The 24,470-nt window shown below is 35.8% G+C and overlaps 1 protein-coding gene across 1 annotated transcript; it reads right to left on the bottom strand.

Moving 5' to 3' along the window:
- Nucleotides 1-3,534: 3,534 nt before the first annotated feature.
- On the bottom strand, nucleotides 3,535-22,922 carry LOC111141139 (ubiquitin like domain containing CTD phosphatase 1). The gene is made up of 11 exons (XM_022493487.1): nucleotides 22,583-22,922; nucleotides 19,417-19,614; nucleotides 18,522-18,613; nucleotides 18,034-18,119; nucleotides 17,835-17,950; nucleotides 16,932-17,030; nucleotides 14,260-14,297; nucleotides 13,654-13,752; nucleotides 10,552-10,668; nucleotides 6,172-6,299; nucleotides 3,535-4,633 (listed from the first exon to the last, which is right to left on the bottom strand). The coding sequence occupies exons 2-11, from the start codon at nucleotides 19,568-19,570 to the stop codon at nucleotides 4,606-4,608; spliced, it is 957 nt and encodes a 318-aa protein (XP_022349195.1). The 5' UTR covers nucleotides 19,571-19,614; nucleotides 22,583-22,922; the 3' UTR covers nucleotides 3,535-4,605.
- Between the last annotated feature and the right edge of the window lie 1,548 nt (nucleotides 22,923-24,470).

A 24,470-nucleotide genomic window follows, 5' to 3' on the forward strand; every position in this document is an offset into this window, starting at 1 on the left:
CTAGTCTCTGAACCTGCCTACCTTGCTCCTGCCTTAAGGCCTTGCCCATGCTCCTGGCTCTACCCACAGTACTCTTCTCCATAATATTCTGAGTGATGCCTCTTTGCATTCTGGTCTTCCCACTCTGGCCTATGCTATTGCCAATCACCAACCTTCAACTCTACTTTCTATCATATTGTTTTTATAGCACTTCTCACTCTCTGAAAATTACTATATCATATTGTTCCCTTTACTCAAAGACAAATTCTGTGAGGGAAGAGAATCTTTTGGTGATTACCTCTGAAGAACGGCACCGACACGCAGTAGGTACTAACAAATGTCTGTTAAATGTGGACTGCCCGGTTCCTGCACAGTTTATTCTGCCAAGCCTGTCCAGAAAAACTAGTATCTACCTTAGTACAGCTTTACAAGAAAAATAATGTTGAAAAAAATTCTTATTGCTTTGGAATGATTATTTTTTACATGCATGGCAAAATTAGTTAGCTTCTGTCTGCAAACAGCTGTTCCCAAAATTTTCCACTATCACAAAGAAGTGTGAAGTGTGCGATTTTATATATACACACATATATATATAAAATCGCACACTTCACACATACATAAATATATATATATAGTGTTGATATTCCACTATACAAGCTGTAATTATAATGCCCCTAAAGTTTCAAACATACCTACTTTGGGGGGGTTAGGAGCAGGGCTGGCAGATCTTCCAGTCCAGACAATTACTAAAAGCAGCTGAATACTTAGAAAAACATGTAGACTGTAAGAAGTTGTCCTCATTCTACTTTCCTTGTTTGGAACTCTCAGAAAGCCATGGTGATATTTGTAAAATATACATACTTACAAAAACATACACATATTTACAAAAAGTTTTCCTTTTACTACTACACTCTTGGTAATTATCATTTCAGGAATGATGTAACTCAATCACAGTCACAACCTCTGAACCACTTCTAATAACATCTAAGATTCACATAAGCTCGATCTCCTTCAAAGTACTTCCTCATGAATTCTCATTTGACCTTTGCAACAGCCTATGGCAAAGAAAAGTGTTATTACTAGTACTTTTTTGAGGAAACATAAGTTCAAAGAATTAGAGAGACTTGTGCAAGATCCCTCTGTTAGGAGGGATTCTAGCCAAGGGTTTTTCTGACAAATCACTTGCCTTTTCTTCTTAAGGCCTCATCTGGGAAACTATAGCTGTTGCTACATACTATGTAATAAGAAGTATTAGCAATCAAAAGTGCTCCAGGGAATTAAGATTTGGTAATAGGATTAAGAGGGATTTATATTCAATTAAACTGTTTACTTCATTTTAATAATCGGTATGTTCCTAAAAAGTCCTCAGCTTGGCCTTTACTGTCACAAATTACACACATACAATGTAACTCTTTGTTGTAGCCATACTGACTCATGGAAATAGCACTAATGTTTAAGCAATCTGTTTTGGATAATTTTTGTTTTTGATATTTTTAATGACTGTGTTCCCACTGTTTACAAATGGTTTTATAAACAATAGGTTGAACTTTTAAAGATTTTTCAGAAGGAAATAAGGTTTTAATAAGTAACACTTTATATCAGAAAGTTATCTTCATACCAGCACTTGAGAAGTGCTTGCTTACTTCCAAAGAGTTTTAAAAAATCATCAGTGTCAGAGATTTTCTAAGTTTTACATTCTACATGGAAACTCACGGATATTAAGTAATTGACAGTCTTTTTTTTAAACCCACAGGATGTTTGACATTTCTTTTCTAGTTCTTATCGTGCATTAATTTCTCATAAGTCTTGGATAAATCTGTCAAACTAATCTTCAAGGATTTCTCCTTAAGCTCTAAACATTTAGCATTCCCATCAAGACCGACACAGCTTCTCCAAAGCAATTCCCAAAACTAGTATATCCTTACATAAATTTCTAAGTGTTTATTCTCTAGAGATAACTCTTGGGCTGTTATTCCAGTTAATAAGAGTAAATTCTGATGTAAAATATACTTCAGGGGAAACTGCAACAATTTCTTCCTTGAGAGTTCTGTTGATTACTTGGGATGAGAAAATCCCTCAACCAATCTAGTCACTATTTGCGTGTTTCATTACTATTCTTGGCAACCAACTGTCATTTTAAAACCAAGCAATAACCTACGTAATTTCCATTTTCCTTTTTTTCTTTTTGCATATCCTTCTTTCCCAGTCCCCCTCTCTCTACACAGCTCCACCTCCTCCACAAAACAGTCATTTCACTTTTTGTGAATTAAGAACGTTTCAGGGGCACCTGGGTGGCTCAGTGGGTTAAAGCCTCTGCCTTCGGCTCAGGTCATGATCCCAGGGTCCTGGGATCGAGCCCCACATCGGGCTCTCTGCTCAGCGGGGAGCCTGCTTCCTCCTCTCTCTCTGCCTGCCTCTCCGCCTACTTGTGATCTCTGTCAAATGAATAAATAAAATCTTTAAAAAAAAAAAAAAAAAAAAAAAGAACGTTTCAGTTGCTCACTGTAATGATCCGTGTATCTATTCTTTGCCTTTAAAACGGAGTAACCCCTATGGGTATCATTAGTCCAAATAACTGATTTTCATAAAGGACTTGAGGAGCTACAAGATCTCAAAGTGCCCTCTGAATCAAAGGTTTAATGGTGTTCTGCAATTTTTAGATTAAATATACTTTACTAAGAGCCAATTGCTTAAAAGTTTGGAAAGTAATATATCGTAGAACTAACTTGTTTCATCAGCCTATGAATCTGAATTAAGTCATCTCCTGGTTCTGTGGTATGAGCCACATACACAAAGATAGACTGATCTGCTCAGTAAATCATGAGATGCAGAAAACAAAGTAAAACTCCCAATACTCTATTAGAAAACACATGTGATTTCAGTAAGCTGACACGTGATCTCAGTAAGTGACAATGTTCCCCCAGAACTGCTAAATTGTACATATCAGCTAATAAACTTTGGTTTGAGCACCACCTAATGGCAGAGGATTTTTTTTTAAAAATCCTACTTTGCTTTCTGAGGCTTGCTTACCTTTGTATTTTATATTCATTTAGAAAACGTTCTGCTCTTTATTGAACTGAAGAGTTCTAAGTGTTCAGTTTTCTCAACAAGATTAAAGCCCTTTCCATGCCTACCTTGGAATGATAAACTGCCTTTTATAATGGGAAAATGCCCCAGTGAAATGAATGTTCCAAAAAATTCTACTCCATCTTTAAATATTTAAATTTAGCCTCATAATTTAGTAATATGTTTTTAATTGAATCATTTTAATTATTTAAGTGTTCTCAAACTCTTCTGCACCATATATCTTTATAATAACTTGTCACAAAGAAAACAGCTTATCTTCCCGAAAACATGGTACTTACTAGTAGAACTAAGTAATTTAACATATCTAAGTAGCTACTAAAACCAATTCTGAATGAATAACGATAGGCACACTTTTAAACCATACACGTTCAGTTTTTTTTCAAGAGGTCCCTGCTTCAGCCTAAAGTTTGTTTCACTTTGTGATTCAATAAAGAGGCAAAATATTTGGGACAGTAGAGAGCAAAACCAACGTTTTAAAAAAAAGTATTTATTATTTACACCACTGAAATAGTCCCGTAAGAACAATATACACCAAGTTTATTTGAAAGGGTCAGATTCCTTTCAAATACAAGAACTGTATAAAGCAATACTGTCAAGACAAAACAGTGGTCACATTACATATCTGCAGGCGTAAGCATTGCAAATAATTTTTTTTAATCTTATGGCTAAATATTTTCACTGAGACACAGTGTTTGCACTTAGATAAGATATAGGTGGAACAGAACAAAAACTCTTTGTTCATGCTTTCTAGGGCTGAACCAGTGAGATGTCCCCTTAAAAATGTATTGCCTTTAATTGCTTTTATGACAATGGTTTTAGGCAGAAGTGCTTCTACTTAGCCACCAAAAAAATAACTTTTGTTCCTTAGTTTTTATTCTTCAGTCTTATGTTTTCTATTTCTCATACTATGAGACACACTTGTATCACAGCTGACGTTTTCCAGTTTTACTCAAAGAACACAGACACACATATAGACCAAGCTGAGACAGCTCAAAATTTAGAGATGTAAATAGTGCACAATAAAAAGAGAAACTGTGTCTATGACAAAAGAATAAAAAATTCTTGGTGATTTTAAGCATACCAAACTAGATTCCTTACACACAAAAAATTTTTTTTGGTTTTAAAGGGAAAAGCAGTAGTTTCAAGATGGATTTGGTCTTAGATTTAGTCAGACAATAACACAAGGAGACAAAAACACAAGACATAACTTGTTTCCAAAGCCACAAAATGACATTGTTGAGTATACATTTTTGTCGACTTGTGTGTGTGTGTGTGGAGGGCGGGGGGACTCAGTACTCAATGCTGGAGAAAATATTTTTTAAGAGTAACAGTATATTCATATAGGGGAAAAAAGGATATTTTTAGCATATTGCTATGATCTTCAAAAAATATAAAATTAAATTTACAAAAAACTGGAAGACCAAGTATAAGCAGTCTGATATTCACTGCAGTGTCCAGCACTATCATAATGATTTCTAGCATAAAAGCAAGAAGTTCGTGATCTCAAGTATCCTCAATAACTGCTAGTACAGCTTGTAACTACTGTCCTTGCTTCTTTGACAGATACCTGCAAGAAACAAAGATGTCTTAGCTGAATCATGATACATTCACAATACAATCTAACTCTGCTCCCAAAAGCAGTGGTTCATTTTAATAATAAAACTTCTCCAGATGAGTGATAATGGTTAGTAATCGCTCATATCTGCTGATTGTTTTTATGTGCCAACCACTATTTTAAGTACAGGTATTAATTCATTCATCCCCACAACAGCTCTGTGAAGAGCTTTCTTCTAGAACTTATTCCTATTTTACAAGCACGAAGAGGCTAAGAAATTTGCCCAAGTTCAACCAACCAGAAAGTGGCAGAGCTGAGATTCAAAACAAGGCTCTGGAAACTGCGCTCCCCTCCCTTTGTACTGCCTGACTTCCTAACGTGAAAGTGATCCATTAACAGTGTAATATCTGAAAAGAACCTCAAACTCATTTAAAGATCTTATTTTTCTTGAGTAAAGACTGTGGGAAACAGACACTAAAGGACTCTGATCAAGAGTGTAAAAATAGAAAGACTTTTATTTACTAAGCAAATAATTTTTCCTTCATATTATTTGATAGAAATCTACCATTAAATTCAAATTTTTACATTTCTACTTCTCACGTTTACAAATTACTATACTCAGTAGTATGGGGGGTGGGGAATGAGGTCTTAAAATCAGAAGACCTGGACATGTTTTAATGGTGCAAAACTTGCTTACTTTGTGGCATTTATTAACTTCATGCCTTTGTTACATCATCAATAATTTGGAGATAAGGATAAAAATGCCTGCCTTACCTCCCTAATAGGATTATGAGAATCATCTAATAAGAAGCTATCTATCAGAGTGATCTAAAAAGCTAAACTGTTGTTATTACATGAATAGTTTCTTTTGTTGCTGCATTAATGCAAGCAGATCTTTAAAAATCAAATTCCAAAAACTGACTTGCAGTATACTATAATCCTGTCCACTTCCCCAGAGGTTTTCCCTGCTTCAGAATCTTGATGTTCATATGTGTGCTATATGTAAATGTGTGCATATGTTGTGCTTAGAAAAAAGACTAGAAGACCACACATCAAGATGGTTATGGTGGTTCTCTCTAGAAAGTAAAATCATTAAGTGATTGTTTCAATACTGGATTACAGTTTTGTAATTTTTCTGCTATACAGAAAGGTTACCTATAGAGTGATTTTAACAGGAAACTTTTTAGTGTGTTCTATCGCGACTTTATTTTATAGTATGAGGAACAGGGACTACCTTCCTATATGATTCATAAAACAGTGACCTATCCAGTGTCACAAAATAACTTATAAGTAGCAACACAAGTGTATACCAGTCTCAAATCTTCTCTCCTCTAAGTATTAAAGATCTTAAGAGATGCAGGTTTATGAACAAGGTAGAGATTAAGATGAAAGGGAAACAAACTTTTGGGAGAACAGTCACTGCATTAGAAAATAGTTTTAGAATTCACCCATCTTAAATAAAAGTTCAGAATTATGTGTATACCAGGGTCACCAGACAATGTTTTCATTCACTACTGTGAAAAGGAAATGAATAAGCATTTAGCACTTACCTTTCCCAGTATTTGTGATTTAGGTCCAAAAAGTCATCTAATTTTGCTATCTCCTTGAGGTACTGAGTTAACTTTAAAAGTTCTTTGTCTTTATCTCGATTTAGGTGCGCTTTCATAAAAGGCCTTATCTGTTAGAAAACAAACATTCAACACTTCACATTGCAATAAGGAAACTAGCACAAATCTACACTATCCTCTCATTCAAATTCAGTTAACAAGATGAAAATATTACTAAGGATGTCAGTACTAAAAATGACTTCTGCACTATCTCACTGTAATAAACTGAGAGTCCATGTACAATGTTTACAGTGCCCAGTTAAGAGCCCTTCTACCTCATGTACCTTATTGTTATCTTTGCAGTCTGAACCTGACAACACCAACTTTCTTCTAGCATTTGAGCCCTACATGGCTTCTTACTTTACAAAACTGCTAGATTTTTTTCTCTTCTATCAACTCAGCTGCTTCTTTCTAAATAAATACCTTAATTTATGTCACCCAGTTTATAAAAAGTTAACCCAAATAGAAGCGTGATCCAACAGGGGAGTGAGATAAATTTTAACAATAATGATCTTCATTTCAGTATTTTTCTATAAAATTTTATATAGCTAATATATTATACGCTTATATAACATGTCCTCTCACATTTTATCACATTATCATTAAAGTCTCCATAAAAATATTTTTTTAATTATACAAGAGTTTTCCCATAAAAAGAAGTCTATTTTCCAAATTTTAAAGGCTGATATATTTTATGATTAAAAGTATTCATTTCAAAAGCATGAAAGTCAGGATGGTAGAGCAGAGAATTATAATTAGTAGGGGATATTAATACCTTGACTTAGGTGGTAATTACATGTATTATCTTCATAATGATTTGTTAAATTATAGATTTATTTTAAAGATTTTATTTATTTATTTATTTATTTTTTAAAGATTTATTTATTTATTTATTTGACAGAGATCACAAGTAGACAGAGAAGCAGGCAGAGAGAGAGAGAGGGAAGCAGGCTCCCTGCTGAGCAGAGAGCCCGACGCGAGACTCGATCCCAGGACCCTGAGATCATGACCCGAGCCGAAGGCAGCGGCCTAACCCACTGAGCCACCCAGGCGCCCCTATTTATTTATTTGACACACAGAGAGAGATCATAAGTAGGCAGAGAGGCAGACAGAGAGAGAGATGGGGAAGAAGGCTCTCTGCCGAGCAGAGAGCCCGATACAGGGCTCAATCCCAGGACTCTGGGATCACGACTTGAGCCAAAGGCAGAGGCTTTAACCCACTAAGCCATCCAGGTGCCCCTTAAATTATAAATTTTAAGCACTTTTCTTTATGTCACGGTTCAAATAGTTTTGCTTTTTCAGGTATCAGCTCAAATATCTTTATAAAACTCAAGATACCCTTCCAAAAGTTTTTAATTAATTTCAGATAAGATGATATTCTGGGATTTTCTTCAAAATATTAGAGAGGGAAGTAGGTAGCATACTGAGCAAACATAATCATCTATGAATTAATAAGTTGTTTAAGCTGAATGATGCACAGGTAGGAGCTCCTTGCATAATTCCTATACAGTTCTATTTATATTTGGATTTTTTCATTTTATAAAAATTATTTTTTTATAATCATGCTCCTAAAACACACATATAAGGACTGAATAAATCATACTTAGTAAGGTATTAATATATCCTTATTGTGATTTAGAGAAAATATAAACTGCCTATTAGTTATTAATTTTACACAGTAACACTGAAAAACAGATGACATTTAATTCTGTCTCTGGTTGAGAACAATGAACCTAAAGAAGTCCATACCCTATCAAGAACAGGAAAGGTTTTAAGTATTTCTTTTTTCTTTTTTTTTTTTTAAGATTTTATTTATTTATTTGACAGACAGAGATCACAAGTAGGCAGAGAGGCAGGCAGAGAGAGAGAGAGGAGGAAGCAGGCTCCCCGCGGAGCAGAGAGTCCTGGGATCATGACCTGAGCCGAAGGCAGAGGCTTTAACCCACTGAGCCACCCAGGGGCCCCTAAGTATTTCTAATATACTTTTTATTATTGGAAAAACACACCACTATTCTTCCACATGTTATACTCCCATCAGAATAGCTTGGTGCCAGGGACCTCCACAGCTGTCAGTCAGCCAGGCTCCCATAACTTTAAGGGCACCAGAGTGAGTCTGTGCAGAAGCAAGCACTTGTAGGAGATCCTGCTTCCAAATAGGGAGAGTGGGCAGTGCTGTTTCACAGCAGCAGCAATGAATGTGGGAGATCAAGAGAAGGGTCTCTTGAAGAATCAGACCCTGCTTAAGTCCTGGGGCTGGAAGTAAAGAGGCATGATATCATGATTTGTGAAATGAGTTTCTACATAATCTTGGGTAATATTATAATATTTCAGAGTATTCCTTCATTCAAATAAAAACTGTGAAGACAACATGCTAACTTTTAAACTATTAAGATACAATGTACAATGTGATCCCTAGTTTACCAAGGCCCTGCTAAGTTACTTTTACTTTCTATATATTTGGTTGTAAGCACTATTAAATTGCAAAACTAAAATATTCCTATGACTCTTTTTTAACTTTAAAGGTTAAACTAGTTAAGTGGAAAAAAGTCTACTATTCACTTAACATCACTTGTTCTAGCATAATCACTTACTACTGTATCATTCTTTAAAAACAATGTCACTAGCAGGGCAGAATATATATGACCACTGTAGTCTCATACCAAAGAAACATTTTTAGGAACTTAAGATAGTCTAGATTATCTGCATTCTCTTATATCATCATTTCCTTATATAAATAAAAATGAAATTTTCAGGGTACTGATTTATCCACGACCAAAACTAAAGTTTTTTTAGTTCAGTACTGTACTCATAATTCACAATGCCTTCTATATTGTGTCAAACTTTAAGATTAGCAAGTTTATATCATTAGAAGTTTACTGTTCTAAAAATAAGCAGTCATCTTTAAGATCTCTGTGAAATCTCTTTTGAGACTTCTATCAAGAACATTATGAAACCATAACAAAACACAGAATAGTTCTCAATTTCAAAACTGTTTCTATGTCAATGTGGGCAAATCAATAACCACCTTGTTAAAAGAGGTTTTCAAAAAGAGACATGTGAGAGATTATCAGTGGAATGTTTAAAAATACCTCCCCTGAATTAAAATTTGGGGGGATTGTAGACATGTATTTTTAGAAATTCCTTCAATGATTCTATGGAATACCTAGTTTAAAAAAAAAAATCCTGCTCTAAAGTAATATGAAAAACTAGACATTTATATCACCTCTACCTCCAGAGATAAGTAGGGCCTAAATGTGGGCTGAGAAAATAAAGTTTGTTCTAAACACATATGAAACTAATGACTATTTTTTTTTTTTTTTAAGATAAAGCTTTCCTCAAAAATCATTCTTGAAGATCATGACTTCATCTCTTTTCCTGAACAGGTATTAAACATTAGTTTCATAGAGAATTTGGTTTCGAGCAATTGAAACTTTTCTCAAGAATTTATTCCTATACCTCACACCTGGTAAACTTCTCCCAAAGCCTCAAATAGAAACCATTTTTGGAGAGCAACATAATCACCAATCCACCTCAAGTTCTCTTCTTCCAAGTCAGCAGCTTTTATAAGGGTGGCAATTCACTACCAAGATCAGCATTGTCTCTATTCTTTCCTCACACACTAAAGACCACATTCAGAAATGTCAAGTTTCAAATGTTTATCTTACCAATTTTACAATGCTACCAGGATTAAATGTTACTATCATGCCTACACAAGATTGCATATGACTTCATGCGAAGATCACCACTGGCCTTAGCAATCAAGTCACTTAAATTCTAACTCAGATTCTGTCACTAACCAGTTACATACATGATTTTGGGCAAGTTACAAATTTTCTGATCCTCAGATTGTTTATATAAAGTTAAGAAGGGAGACAAAGTGACTGAAATTCCTAGCTCTGGTATTTTATAACTCTAAGATATCTAACTGCCCTGTATGAATTTTCAAAAACCTTAGTTTCAGTTTAAAAAAGAAATAATAAACCCTTACTGCCAGCTTTCCAGCTAACCAGAACATCAGAAATCCTAAGATTTGTATCCCTAATAAATTGCTGCTTTCACCTGAGATGCTGAGAGTCAATGTGAGTAATCCTATATTGTTCCACAGAGGTAACTAAACAGAAAACACCTGGGTGAATTGGCGAACCAAGAAGGTATCAATGTGGGAGAGAGAATGTTCAACTGTACATGAATTTTCTAAATATGTAAGCTTTCTTGCCTGTGACCATAATACAATACTTCTGAAAATTTATGAAATTCAACAGCGCTCAAGTTCTAGTATAAACTCCAGATTACATAGGCATAGCAAGCAAAATTATGTCTTACCTTTAGTCCATTCTGTGGGTTCATTAGAAAATTTCTTCCTATGTCATCAAACATTATGGTGTTTTTTTTGCTGTAAAACTCCGAAAACTTCCCCCATATAACACCAAGAGGCTTTACCTTAGAACAAAAGTTTAGATTTAACTCAAATTTTATCAATAGTTCATCCTTTCTTAAAAGCAGATATACTTCAAAATGCCCAAACTACATCAGAGCACTCCCTTCCTCCTGTAGGACACTGACCACTCGCTGTGTGAACAGACCACAGCTGAGACGCAACACACTGGAAAGCACAATGCATCTCACAATGTTAACTTCTGAAAGGTCCGCTCACGTCTACCTAACTAAACCCACTACAAGACTTCCCATAATTTTAACATGAAGATTTGGGGTCAAAAGAGGAGTAATTATTTAAAATACAAGAATTTAAAGTAATTGTTTAATTGTCTGCTGAGCAGTCACATGACTTCCTAGGCTAATACATGCCCCACAAAGCTTGAGTGTCACATGGGGGTGTGTTTTCAAAACTAGAAAACCTTTAATAACAAACAATGTGCCCGTTTCTATTAATACAGAACTTAATTATTTTGTAGAGGAAAACCGATTGTCTTAAATTCAGTGGCACAGGTGCACAATTTCCACAGGGCAAGTGGTTAACTTCAAAAGCACTATAATTTGCAAATTATTACTTTTATTTCTGAGTTGTTAAAATGAGCCTTCAAAAAGATAACTCCTTACATATTCTTACCTTTACTTGCATAAAGTCTCTGTAAGACCACACAAGAACAGTAGGAAGAGAAGACTAGGCGGCTAGGACCAGGGGGAGGAAGACTTTTCATCACATACTTTATTTTTATTTTTGAATCATATGAGTTTATTTTACACAATCAGAAAATTTTTTTTTAATAAATTAATTTTTAGAAAGTACTTTTTGCTGAAGACAAGAGTCTCTTTTACGGTAATATGAAGTTATATGAGAATAATAATTATAGGAGACTAAATGGTAGTAAATAAATGGTTAAAAGGTTGTCATTTAAAAACGTTTCTCTTTTTCTTTCTAGAACTTATTTTAATATAGAGAGACACTTTTTTCTTAGTGTCCTAGCTACTGCAAAAAATGTTTTTTAAAATTATTTTATTATTCTAAAATATTTTTATTTGCCTTAGTTTTTACTCTTTGTTTACTACTGAAACAAACCCCCCAAATACTTCAAGATAAATATGGAACTGACACAGTAAACCAGAGTCTTCATTTTCTTAGCTAACAAAAGCTTCAAGAAATAGGACAAGAACTTTAGTTTATGACACCCAGGGTTAAAATCCTACATCCTCTTAGGTAGTGCTGGCATTTTCTAATTATGTCAAGTGCCATTTGTTCCCTAAAATGTGGACTACTTTGTTCTCAATTAAAGAAATAATACTGCTGACTGTTAAAACAAAACAAAACAAAACAAAGAACTGAAAACACAGAAAAGCACACAGGAAAATTTTTAATTACGTATAATCCAGTCATTACCAAGGATTTATTTACCTCTGGTCTTTTCTTTCTTTTAAAGATTTTATTTATTTTAGAGAGAGACAGGGAGAGTGCAGGAGCAGGGAAATGGGTAGAGGGAGAGGAAGAGAGAGAATCTCAAGCAAACTCCATGCCTACCACACCCCTTGTGGGGCTGGAGCCCAGAACCCTGAGATCATGACCTGAGCCAAAACCAAGAGTCCAAGTTTAACTGACTGAGCCATCCAGGTGCTCCTCCTCCACTCTTTTTTATAAACATCAATAGCTTAGAATTCATAGATCTTTTGTTAAGGGGAAACCTGAACGGAATAAGGGTTAAAAACTACTTGTAGGGGCACCTGGGTGTCAGTAAGTGTGCCTTCGGCTCAGGTCGTGATCCCAGGATCCTGCAACAGAGCCCCGCATTGGATTACTTGCTCAGTGGGAAGCCTGCTTCTCCCTCTCCCACTACCCCTGATTGTGTGCCCTCTCTCGCTGTCTCTCTCTCTCTGTCAAATAAATAAAATCTTTACAAAACAAAACAATTTCTAACAGTCTGCAAATATTGCTAAGTACTTCTTTATGAAGAATCATGAAAAAATTTTAATCACTAAATATTCTGTTACATCAAATGGCTTCATTCCATTTTATGGATGAACAAAAATTTTTATATCCAATTCCCTACTATTAGATATTGAGGACTTATTCATTTTTTTCTTTAAGTATAATTATCATACAGTGTTATATCAGTTTCAAGTGTACAACACAGTGACTAGACAATTCTATACCTTACTCAGTGCTCACCATGTAAGTATAGTCACCATCTGTCATCATACAATGTTATCACATTATTGACTACATACATACCTTATTCTGTACTTTTATCTCCCTTATTTATTTCATAACTGGAAATTTGTCTTTCTTTATACCCTTCATCTTTTTCATCCATCCCCTCACCTATATGCTCTTCGGCGACCACCAGATTTATTTTTATTTTTCTAATTTTTCACTATTATAAACACAACTACATTTAACATTCCCCTAAAAAAACAGTGACTATTACAACACCTTCGAGTAAGAACTCAATAACAGGACTGTTACTTGATGAGTAAACAAAGTAAAGAACCCTCATCTTTTTAGCTCAACCCTTTTCTCTGATGGTTATTGTTGCTCTTCTCCAGGGTTACACATACATCACACCAAATTACATGCTTTCTGCTTTTACTTATCAGTTTTATATAGAGCAGGGTGAATATGTTTTGGTTTGCTTCTAGTATCTTCCTTGATGGTATTTCAGTATTTTTTCTCGCCTATTCTGTTTTGAGCAACACTATGCTCCCATCATCAAGGGACAATTATCCATGATCATTCTTGACAGTCTTGCTCAAGATCCTTAATTCTATCATTAATATTCCAATCTATTAACCTTACATACATCTTCCCATATCCAACTCAACTGATACTTTACTATCCACTGATAGTTAACTGATACTTTACTAGTATCCAGATGTACTTCTCAACTTTTTCTGTACTTAATTGCATCAACATAAATACAAAAAGTATACTAGAAAATAAACAAGTCTTTAAACAGAAGTAAAATGATTTCTTACATCTATTAATCCTCTCCTTGGAGTATGCACTGTTATCATAGCAGCACTGTCCAACATGAAGGTAATCTTATAATTTGCATTTGTGCTCACTCCCAGCTCCTATAAATCCAAATATCCATGTGGTTAAAATATAATATGCAAAATTCCAGGTTTTCTGAATATTCCAGCTATAATTTCCCATAATGCCAACTTCCTACCCAACTGGCCACCACACCTTGCTCAACAACTACTAAGTTTTTTAGTTTTGTTTAAGCCAACAAATCAAAGTCCAAAGAAAATAAACTAGAAATAGATTACATCCCATTATATATTTCAGAAGAACATCACTTCTTCATTACACACCAAAGAAAAGAAGGGGGAAAAAAGGCATTATTGTAAAATGGGGGTAAAAAGGAATGGAGCTCTGCTGTACTTTTTCTTGAAAAAGACTTAATTACACAATACATTCCACCATTAATCAGACTTTAAACACACCTCTACTCCTGATAATGGCAATTGTTTATCTATTAAATGCCCTCCAATGAGAATGAGATTAATTCAACTTGAAACTTCAAAAAAGACATATGCAATTCCAAAACGTTCTTAAATGGATTGTCTAACACTTACTTTCATTTTAGCTTCAATCCACTTCATATTTGTTGCGGCTAAAATATGAAGAATGATAATACGATACAAATGAAAAGCTTGAATTTCATTTAAAAACTTTTTCTTCTGTATAAATAAGTTTTCTAAGCAAGATTAAAAGTTCAAATGCATCACAAATAATAATTCCTAATATATTTAGGATATAATTAAATTTTATTTAGGATAAAATATATTTATATATAATTCCTAATATATTTATGGTAATTTTAAGTTTTTATAAACTTACTTTTAGTGGATTAATGCAGAATAGAATGTTAACTTTCATCTAAAAGATACAGGTAACCAATGTTCAAACGAATTTTGAATCTAGGAAATTTATAAATCAAGACCTAAATTCCTGTTTAAAAACAGCCCTGACACTATTCTCTACCAATCCACATATATAGGGTGCCTGGATCTTCAATTTACTTCCATGTTGCCATGGCCACACAATGCACTGGCATATATATCAATATAAGCAAATTAATGTTATGTGCCAAAAGTTGATGTTAAAGATCACTAGGTCCAGGGGCACCTGGGTGGCTCAGTGGGTTAAAGCCTCTGCCTTCGGCTTGGGTCATGATCCCAGGGTCCTGGGATCGAGCCCTGCATCGGGCTCTCCGCTTGGCAGGGAGCCTGCTTCCCCCTCTCTATCTGCCTGCCTCTCTGCCTACTTGTGATCTCTCTCTCTCTGTCAAATAAATAGGTAAAATCTTAAAAAAAAAAAAAAAATCACTAGGTCCAGTAAAAAATCAACATTTTGCCAGGCTCAGGAAACTTACTGAGTCTAGGAGCTTTTAACAATGAGAATGAGACAACTAAATTCATAAATTCTGCTACATACATATCTGCTCACTGTCAGACACCACTGAGTTTTGAGATCACTGATATTAAAATTCAAACTTCAGTTTAATATACCCTTCTGGTCCCAAGTTACTGGACTAAACTACATAGCTATTACCAAGTAAAATGTTTAAAAAGGGAAAAGGAGTTAAAATGTTTACAGCATGTGTATGTGTGTACCTATTTTTTTAAAGACGAGAGAGGTACCTGAGTTCTAAAAATAAGAATCTTTAGCACACAAACACAAACTGGAAGAATCACATTACACATGAAACTGGTCAGTTGAACTAAAATTTTAGAGACAAAAAAAGTAAATAAATAATAAGTAAATAAATAAATAAATAAATAAATAAAATTTTAGAGACTAATATATCTACGATGACAACAGTCATGAGCGAAAAACAATTTTTTAAATTCACTATCTATTTTAGGTCTACAATTTCCAGATGAAAAACAAAAATATTCATAGCTAACTAAAAGGGTTTCCAATTAAGTAATTATTATATATCAGACATAGTACTAGTTGCTATACTGACACTTATTTTTAAAAACTACCCTGTAACACAAGTTTACTTATCTTCATTTCTAATGAGGAACTTATGGCTCAGAGATAATAACTGACCTGTCCAGTATCGCAAAGTAAGGACAAAGTCAGAATTAAAACTCAAAGTCAGAATTAAAGCTTTAAAATTATTAAAATTTATTTAGCTCCAAAGTGAAGTGCCCCTTTTCAACATACTACCATAAAATATCATAATTTACACAAATAACTTATTTTAAATATAAGATTGTCAAAAATTTTCTAAATTTCTAAGTCTACTTTAGTAATATTTAGAAGAAAACTTTTTTCTCAAATATCATCTCAGGTATCAGCTGAAGAAAAATTTGTTCCCAAGAAGCTTTCCTCCCTTAAATTAAAAACCAGAAAACCGGTACTTAATCTAAATGGCTGTGAACTCATATTCATACTGAACAATGGGGATACTCTTATTAAAGGAAAAGTACAAAGGAAATTTAAAGACTGAAGTATTATCTTTGTGGTCACTCATCTAAAACCTAGTATAATTAAATGTAGCATTTTTCATGATGAGATTTTATTTAATTCACAATCAGGATAGCTCTTTTCTGCTTTTGGTTTGCCAAGAAGCAACTTTAAATGTCTGTGGTAGGTAAGATATAAATTAATGCACTGTTTCCCTTCTCAATAAACTCTTGCCACAACAAAATGTCCACTGAACTAAACAGTGTGCTCAGCAATGTAGTAAATTTAGTTTCTGGAGCAAACTCATGATCTTATCACAGACCTGTAAGTTCCTGGAATGGTCCACAGACCACAATTTGAGTAATACTGCTTTAGTCCATTTAATTTTCCTTAAGTTAATTCATATTCCTTTATTTCTGAAGAACATCACTGTGATTTTTTTTATACGTCTTTCTCCAAGTGTTTTGAAACTAGAGTAATAAAGAAAGGATAAAGCAACAAAATCCTGAAGCATCAAAGATTCTACAGTAAAGATAAAAAAGAAAAGGTCCTAATCAAGGTGGGGTTTATGAAAATAAGATCATTTTAATTCTGACACCACAATCTACTCTTTCCCCATATTAATCTACTTCAGTGGTACTGGCAAATACATGTATAAGTTTATACTGTGATGCAACAAAGTCAAATATGTTTCATCAGCTATTTGCTGAGACAAATGAAAAATTTATCATATTTAACCACAAGTCATTTTAAGTCATATTTTACAAAGCAGAATAATTTATAGAACAAGTATATTTGCATGGAAATCTAAACAAAAACTATAGCTTACACCAAATAACAATGTCATAATCCTCATATGCAGATGTTAGGAACTCGTGAAGATATGGCCGCATTAATTCTACTCCAGTCTCTGCACAAGACCTATGGTCTAAAAGAAAACCAGTCATAGATGATTACTAGTTTGTTATCCTGGACAAGTACCTGATATATGAAAATTATGAAATGTAATATAAACATTCAAATGCAAACTACTTGAGACTGAATTGCACTGGTTGACAGACATCTTTGAAAACATACAATTTAATATCACTGTGATTCAATTTTAATTAATCAATTTTATTTATTTTGGAAAGAGCAATACCCAGAGTTCAGGCTTATATAGTAAACTGCAAATTTAGTTTTCATATAGTCTATAAAATATAGACGTTATTTTGTGACATGAAAAACAAACTGCTTGTGTTCTGTCAAATAAATAAATAAAATCTTAAAAAAAAGAATTTGAACATAATTAAAAGAAAAACTAGGGGAAAAATATAAAAAATGATTTTTAAATAATCCTCAAAAAATTTAAATGTTAATCAACAGAGAATGATGTGGCTAAATTAAGATACATTCATAAACTAGAGTAGTGGTGACCAAAAAATATGTAACGTTAATTCATAATGAGTAATATTAAATGACTGAGATACTCAAAATATCATTAAGCAAAAGTAAAAAGGATATACATACAAACACACCTAGAAGATACACTTCAAAATATAAGAATAGTTATTTTGGGGGTTTGGGATTACAGATGACTTCAGGATCTTCTACAATGAATGATACACTTTTTATAATAACGTATTAATATAAAATGTAAGATATTTCATATTGGAAGGAAAAAAACAAACAAAAGGAAAAAAGAGAATTGTTATGGGTAACAGAGGATGAAGCACAATTTTAGCTGACTTACCAAATAACGTATAATCAACATCTAGTACCAAAAGCTTTTTTCCTTCCCTGGGAGGATTCAAAATTTCCACTTTATACTCTTTTACTCTGCGAGAAATTTTCAGTAGGTTTTCTTCCCTAATGGAAAAATAAAATCAGGTGAAACATTCACTTTTTTATCACATTACAACCCATTTCCTTTTATAGTATAAAGCACTTACCTATTTTCTACTTCAACTACTTCATCTTCAATATCAAAGTCGTTAACGACATCATCATTGTCAGGAGGTGGACCTAAGACATCTTCCTATTAAGATGAAAAATAGTTTCGTTTTACTAGACTGTCTTCAACATAACAAATACATGCACAACATAAAAAGCAAATAAAAGATACAGTCTGAGTTCAAGAATCTTTCAAACACACACTATGAGAAAATTTCCATATTTTGTAATCCACTATACACATTTACTGGGCAGATTTACCATGTTAAATTTGACCATTTGCACTACTACTGTGCTTATGGCTAACTATATACTAACAAGTTCCCTAGTATTTGTTTTCCACTGAGTTAATACCACATACACTGAAGTTTTTATTTTTCACTGATTGCCAAACTGACAATTTTACCACAATTAAAACCACGATACAACAATGTAATATAAAATCATATCTTCAAAGGGACAAATGGTAACAAAAGTAAACATTTACCAAGCTCTCCTCACGAGTTCCCATCATCATGATTTTAGTATTTGGTTTCAGTTTGAGAGCTCCAAGCTTAACATCATTTTCTGCAGGTTTGCCTACAATACAAGCAAATGACTGTTTTCTCACTAAAGTTCAGGTGCTAGTTTCACTATCCCATTATATAAAACCCTGACATTAAAGGTTTTGGTACAGATTTCACAGCAGTTTTTTTTTTTTTTTTTTCCCTTAAATTAACAAACGGTCACTGCTGAATTAGCAATGCCTAACACACTAAAAAGTAGCAACTAATACAAGATTTGTTTTTTCCCCAACTCCATCTCAGAGGAACACCTTTATTCAACCAGCTAAACAAAATAAATTCATGTTTTATTTTGTTGTTCAAGATGAAGATGTTCTCCAGAAAGTCTTGAACACTGAGCACAAGATAAAACTAGAATTTATTGCTATCCAAGATTCACCTTTCAGTGATATGACAAACACAAACACCATGAAAGTCCCTTTCAGACTGGATATGAACACTACTTATAATTTTTAAATCATCATTTTAAATCATCATTACTTTTGAAGCAAAAAAGATAATTTAGGGAGAGTACAAGAACTAAGCTGTAATGAAAAATCTGTGCTAGAACACCGATGTCAGAAATTACACTGTTTTACCTGAGACTTCTAGGGCCAAAGATTTAATCAGCAAACACCAACTGTCACAGGAATCAAAAGTAATCTTAATAGTGGTGGTATTTTCAAGTAATTTTTAATATTCTTTTATCATAAAACAATTTTAGGAATATCCCTTAACAAAGAAATCTCCAAGGGAAAAACTTAATAAAGAGAAAAAATAACTAACATAAAAATTCATAAATATATCAATGCAAAAAGTTTAAAGTGAGGAGAGAATTACCTTTAACTTTAAGTCCAAGTAACTTTTGGCGTTCTGGTAGCACTCCTGTAAGGGTCTTCAGAAACTGTTTGAGATCTAGCACAGTATCATCTTCTGAAAGTGTGGTCACTGAATATTCCTGTCCACCCCATTTTACGATGATAGGGAGGGCCATCCTTGAAACATATGATCAAGCAGCTTTCACTCAGAAAAAGACACCTAAAAAGAAAGGGACACAGAAGTAATTAAGTTAAAATAGATATAGCAAAGGTGTAGCCAAACTTGTAACTAAGTTTTAGGAGCAATGCAGTTTGAGTCCCACTTTACAATTTGATGGTGGAAAATAACATTTTCTCCTTACAGAAATGCTACCAGAACACCAAAAGTACTTAGGGCTCAAAGTTAAAATTACTCTACCCTCCCAATTTTTGGCTTAAAGTTACTACTTCCTAAAGATCTGTCCAATTCTCCCTGTTCGACTGTTAAGCTACAAATGATCAGCTACCTATCCCTCCCTCTCTGTTTGACCAGGTTTATGCTATGATGGAACTTTCATACTCATTTAACATTTGAGAAGTGGCACAGTGAGTTGTTAAAACTCTAGAGCCAGAGTACCTAGGTTCAGATCCCAGCTACCCCACTTATTAGCTATTTGACTTTGGCAAGTTGTCTAGGTTTCCTTATCGGTACACTAAAGATAAGAATACTATCTACTTTGGAGTTCTTACGAGAATTAAATTAGCTAATATTTATAAGTCATATAGACCTGGCACATAGTAAGCACTACATAAATAAGTACTGGCCAGATAAATTTTCTTAACAACTTGAGCAGAAGTGTTCCAGGCACTGTGCTAAATGAAAAGTACAGCCATTACGTGTTTCATATTTAACAAACTGGACAGTTTTAATGCAATGTCATTTAACAAGGTTGATAAGAATTGTCCCTCTTTTATAATTAAGGAAATGGGACTTCAGAGAGGTTAAGTAATCTGCTCATGGGCACAAACAGAACAGGTCTTCTGACTAAATCTCATGTTTCTTCCCCTACATCACAACTGCTTCTCTTAAATTGGGACCTACAGGAGGCAAGGTGTCAAAGATCAGTAAATACAAAACCCACAGGCACAGATACAAGCATAGATAGGTCAAATACTGGGTGTTATACTCATCAACAATAGCATGTAGGTCTCTTCTTCCTTGAAACTTTCTATCAATTTTCCTAAATCCATCCCCCCACCTCCAGTTCAGGGAACTGAATTTCCTAATCTCCATTTCCAAATGTTATTGCTTGTTCAATGAAATATTTGATTGCACTCTCCCTGGATTATGACCAGCTGCAGGAAGGCAAATTGTGAATCATAATATGCAAAAGTAACTTAGAAACTTAAGACGTCTTCAACATGTCCACTGGAAGAGAACACCAGAAAAATCACTTATACTTATGCTGTTATGTTTTATCTGCCCTACTGAAATTTACATAAAGAGTTAATTTAGGGCAATGTATTCTGTTAGAGATAACTTTCCCTAACAAATGTTATGATTCTCAATAAAAAGCTAAAGAAGCCTTTTGAGCCAAACTAAAATATGGTTTAAATATTACTTCTCTGTGAAAGTGGAAATAAAAATGAAAATCTGTAAGAACTGAGAGTGCAAACAGCACTTACACAGTTTATGGGGGGGGGGTGGAGTTTGGAGATCACTTGAGCTCCAGATGAGCCTGGACAAGTCATTTCACCTCTAGACCAGTATTCTTAAAGTGTGGCCTCAGATCAATCAACAGCATGACCCTACACGGTAACTTGTTAAAATTACAGTTGGGGTTGGAGAGAAAGGACCTAGCAATTTGTGTTTTAACAATCCCTGCCCCAGCCTCCCCCTCACCCACATCTCGAGACATACTAAAAGTTTGAGAGCCAGTGCTCTAGACTTCAATTTTATCAGCAAAAAAAGAAAATATGCCAGATGGTGTGGGCTCTGCATGCTTAGTAAAGTAGTATACAAATGTTATACATTATACACCTACACCGCTAGTGGGAATTCCAAGTTGGCAACTGCCCTACTGGACCAAGCATAAAAAAACAAACCCCACCAAAATTTTAAATGCATAGTCCTTAGAACTGCTTTTGAACCTCATTTCAGATCATTCACAACAAAACACACAAAGCAAATCCCTGAGTCCTTTTATGTTTTCACATTTAACCTCCTTTCTCACACAATTCGAATATTTTGTATCATTCTAGACCCTATCAGATTTATAAACCGAAAACTGGGGGGTGGGAGTGGTTGGCAATTAAACCCACACAAGTAAGGATCTCATCTTTACGGTGAACATCGAGTCAAGAGCAGCTGTTTGAGTTAGTTCTTCTGTCTACCATACTGTACTGACTTGCCTAGTCCATTCCAAAACTCCTACCTCGAAATAAGGCGATTGATATTTACTTAACAAGAAGAGTTGTTAACGCGTGAGGTAACGCCCGTGACAGCACTTCGCAAACTCTAAAGACGAATGGTGGCAGTGACGGAATAACGACAACATGCTAAACAACGTATCTCACTTGGTTTTCGCAATCCTCATCTCATGACTGCTGTCCGCATTAGACATATTAGAAAACTGAGAAAGAAAACAACTTGTCCCAGACCACACGACTAAAACGTACAGCAAAGGCGAAAATTTGAAACTAACAGCATTAAAAGTTAACAGCTGGGGAACTGAGAGGTTAACTTTTCAACAAGCCTACAGCACACCAGCAGCCAACCGCGAGGTAGCGCAGAGACGACAGCTATGGGAAGTGAATGGTCTCGGACAGCATACAAGCATGGGAGAGGCTCAAAACCCCCGAGGCCGGATGCCTTCAACAGGGAGAGTGAGGACGACGGATGCACAAACCCCAGAGGAGGGAGGAATGAAGTTAGGGGACGCAAACCCCACTGGGGATCGAGAAGCCCACGACAGAAGCGAGAAGGCCGGATGGGCGGGCAGAGGCCCCTGCGACGAGCTGGCCGGGGCCAGAGGCCTGGGCCGCAGACTGGGTCGGACGCAGCCCAGGGCGCCCAGGAGCAGCCTCCAGCCCGCCGCGGCCCGCCGCAGTGGTGGCCGCGTCGCGCGAACAGAGCTACTGCGCTGCGGTCCCCCAGCCCCAACGGCCTCTCCATGGGCAGCGCCCCGGGGTGTCCTGCGTCCCCTCACCTGGAGCGCGGCGGAACCCGCAGCAGTGGACGCAGGAACCAGCCGCAGCGGAACCGAGGGCGACCGGAAGTGAAAAACGGGGCCCGGAACCGGCTAACGAACCGGAAGTTCAGGTTGGAAACGGAAACGCGCTGGAGACAGCGGCTCTTTCCCGCGTTGGTCTTTGGAGAGGGTAATCCTAGATGGCCGCTGCCAGGGATCTCCTCACCGGGCGAGGGAGCCGGGCCTTTCCGAGACTTTAACCACTGTGCAGATAGCTAGGGCCCCGGCCGGCTGCCGGACCTCCCCTGTTTTGCGCATGCGCCTGGTAAGGGGCGCTGAGCTGGGCGGGTACTTCAGGTGTATGACGTCTCTGGTATTGTTTCGCTGAAGTCGGAGGAGTGTCGGTGGCGTTACCCTGGCATCTCAGGTGTGCTGAGACCTTCGTAGGACTCGTGTGGCTTTGTCCTGTTCCGGATGAGGGCTGAAAGGTGACTTTTAAGACTGAAGACTTCACACACACACACACACACACACACACACCCACACACACCACCGCCACCCGCCCTCCCGCCCCCGCGCGCCGGCACCAGGGGCCTCCAACATTAGTAATTTTAGGAGCTTAGACTTCTACCCATTTTACCCAAAGCAAGGGTAAACTGAGGACCAGCGGGAAAGGGAAGGGGCTCCCCCTAAGTCACTCAGAAAACCAAAGACGCAAATCTCAGTACGGCAGCTGCCTTCCAGATCACTAAAGTATTGTATCGAATTTTATCTCCACTTGTCCATCCCCGCCCCACCTCTGAATTTGAGGAAGCCAATTACAAATCCTGACGAAAGAATTGTAGACTTTTGTGGAAATTCAGAGCGGTCCCTATCTGATTCGTACAGCGAGCTTTCAACGTGTATCACTTTTGCCTTAAGGCAGAAGAAGAAAAAAATCATTGCAGCTAGATTGCTCTGTATGGCACCAGACAAGACTTAGATTTTGAAAAGGAAGGGAAAATGCGAACACAGTATTGGCTTCAGATATGCACCGGTCTTTGAGTTACGTATATTTTTCCTTCTCCTGACAGTGATGTAACCGATTCATGTTTCCCTTTTGGCCGGGATGGAAGGGAAGCAAAGAGTCAAGTTTTGTGTCTTAAGAGTTTTTTAGTTAAGACAAACACTATTTTATGTTCTTCTTACCTCTGTCTTTTGGTAACTTTTATTGCATGAGTAGTGCATGAGAAGCTGCTCATTTTTTAAATTGAAACATCTTCAGTGAAAATAAAAAAGCACCTTCTCCTTAAAAGGGGGGGGGGGGGGGCTAATGCCTGGGTGGTTCAGTTGATTAAGCATCCCAATCTTGATTTCAGTTTAGGTCATGATCTCAAGGTGGTGAGATAGAGCCCCCCACCCCACCCCACCCAACCCTCTTGGCTCTATGCTGGTCTTGGAGCATGCTTAAGATTCTATCTTTCCTCTCCCCCTCCACCCTGGCTCCCAAGTAACCCACACACATACAGACACACACACACACTCACTCTCTCAAAAAAAAAAAAAAAAAAAAAAAGGAAAAACCCCAAGTTAAAAGAATTTGTAGAAAAATCACACATTAACAGTCCAGTCAAAGAGATTGTCAAAAAAACAAGGGACTGAACTCCAGAATGAATTGTAGTTTCCTTTCAACGCAGTCTGTTCCTTGTTCATGTGCTAACCAGCTGCTTGGCCACATTATATTTTTTAATGTTAGTAGAGAACCTTGTTTTTGTTAATCATAAATGTCAACTAAGACCATTTAAATTTTAAATCTAAGCGAAAGGATGCATAAAAAATTCTTTTTAATGATAAAATAGCCATTGTGCAAGGAATCTGATAAGTTTGATGTTACTCAAGTGTAGATAATTTAATGATTGCAAGTGTT

This window comes from Enhydra lutris, unplaced genomic scaffold, assembly GCF_002288905.1.
Source record: "Enhydra lutris kenyoni isolate GAN:26980312 unplaced genomic scaffold, ASM228890v2 scaffoldscaffold5, whole genome shotgun sequence".
Classification (NCBI taxonomy): domain Eukaryota; kingdom Metazoa; phylum Chordata; class Mammalia; order Carnivora; family Mustelidae; genus Enhydra; species Enhydra lutris.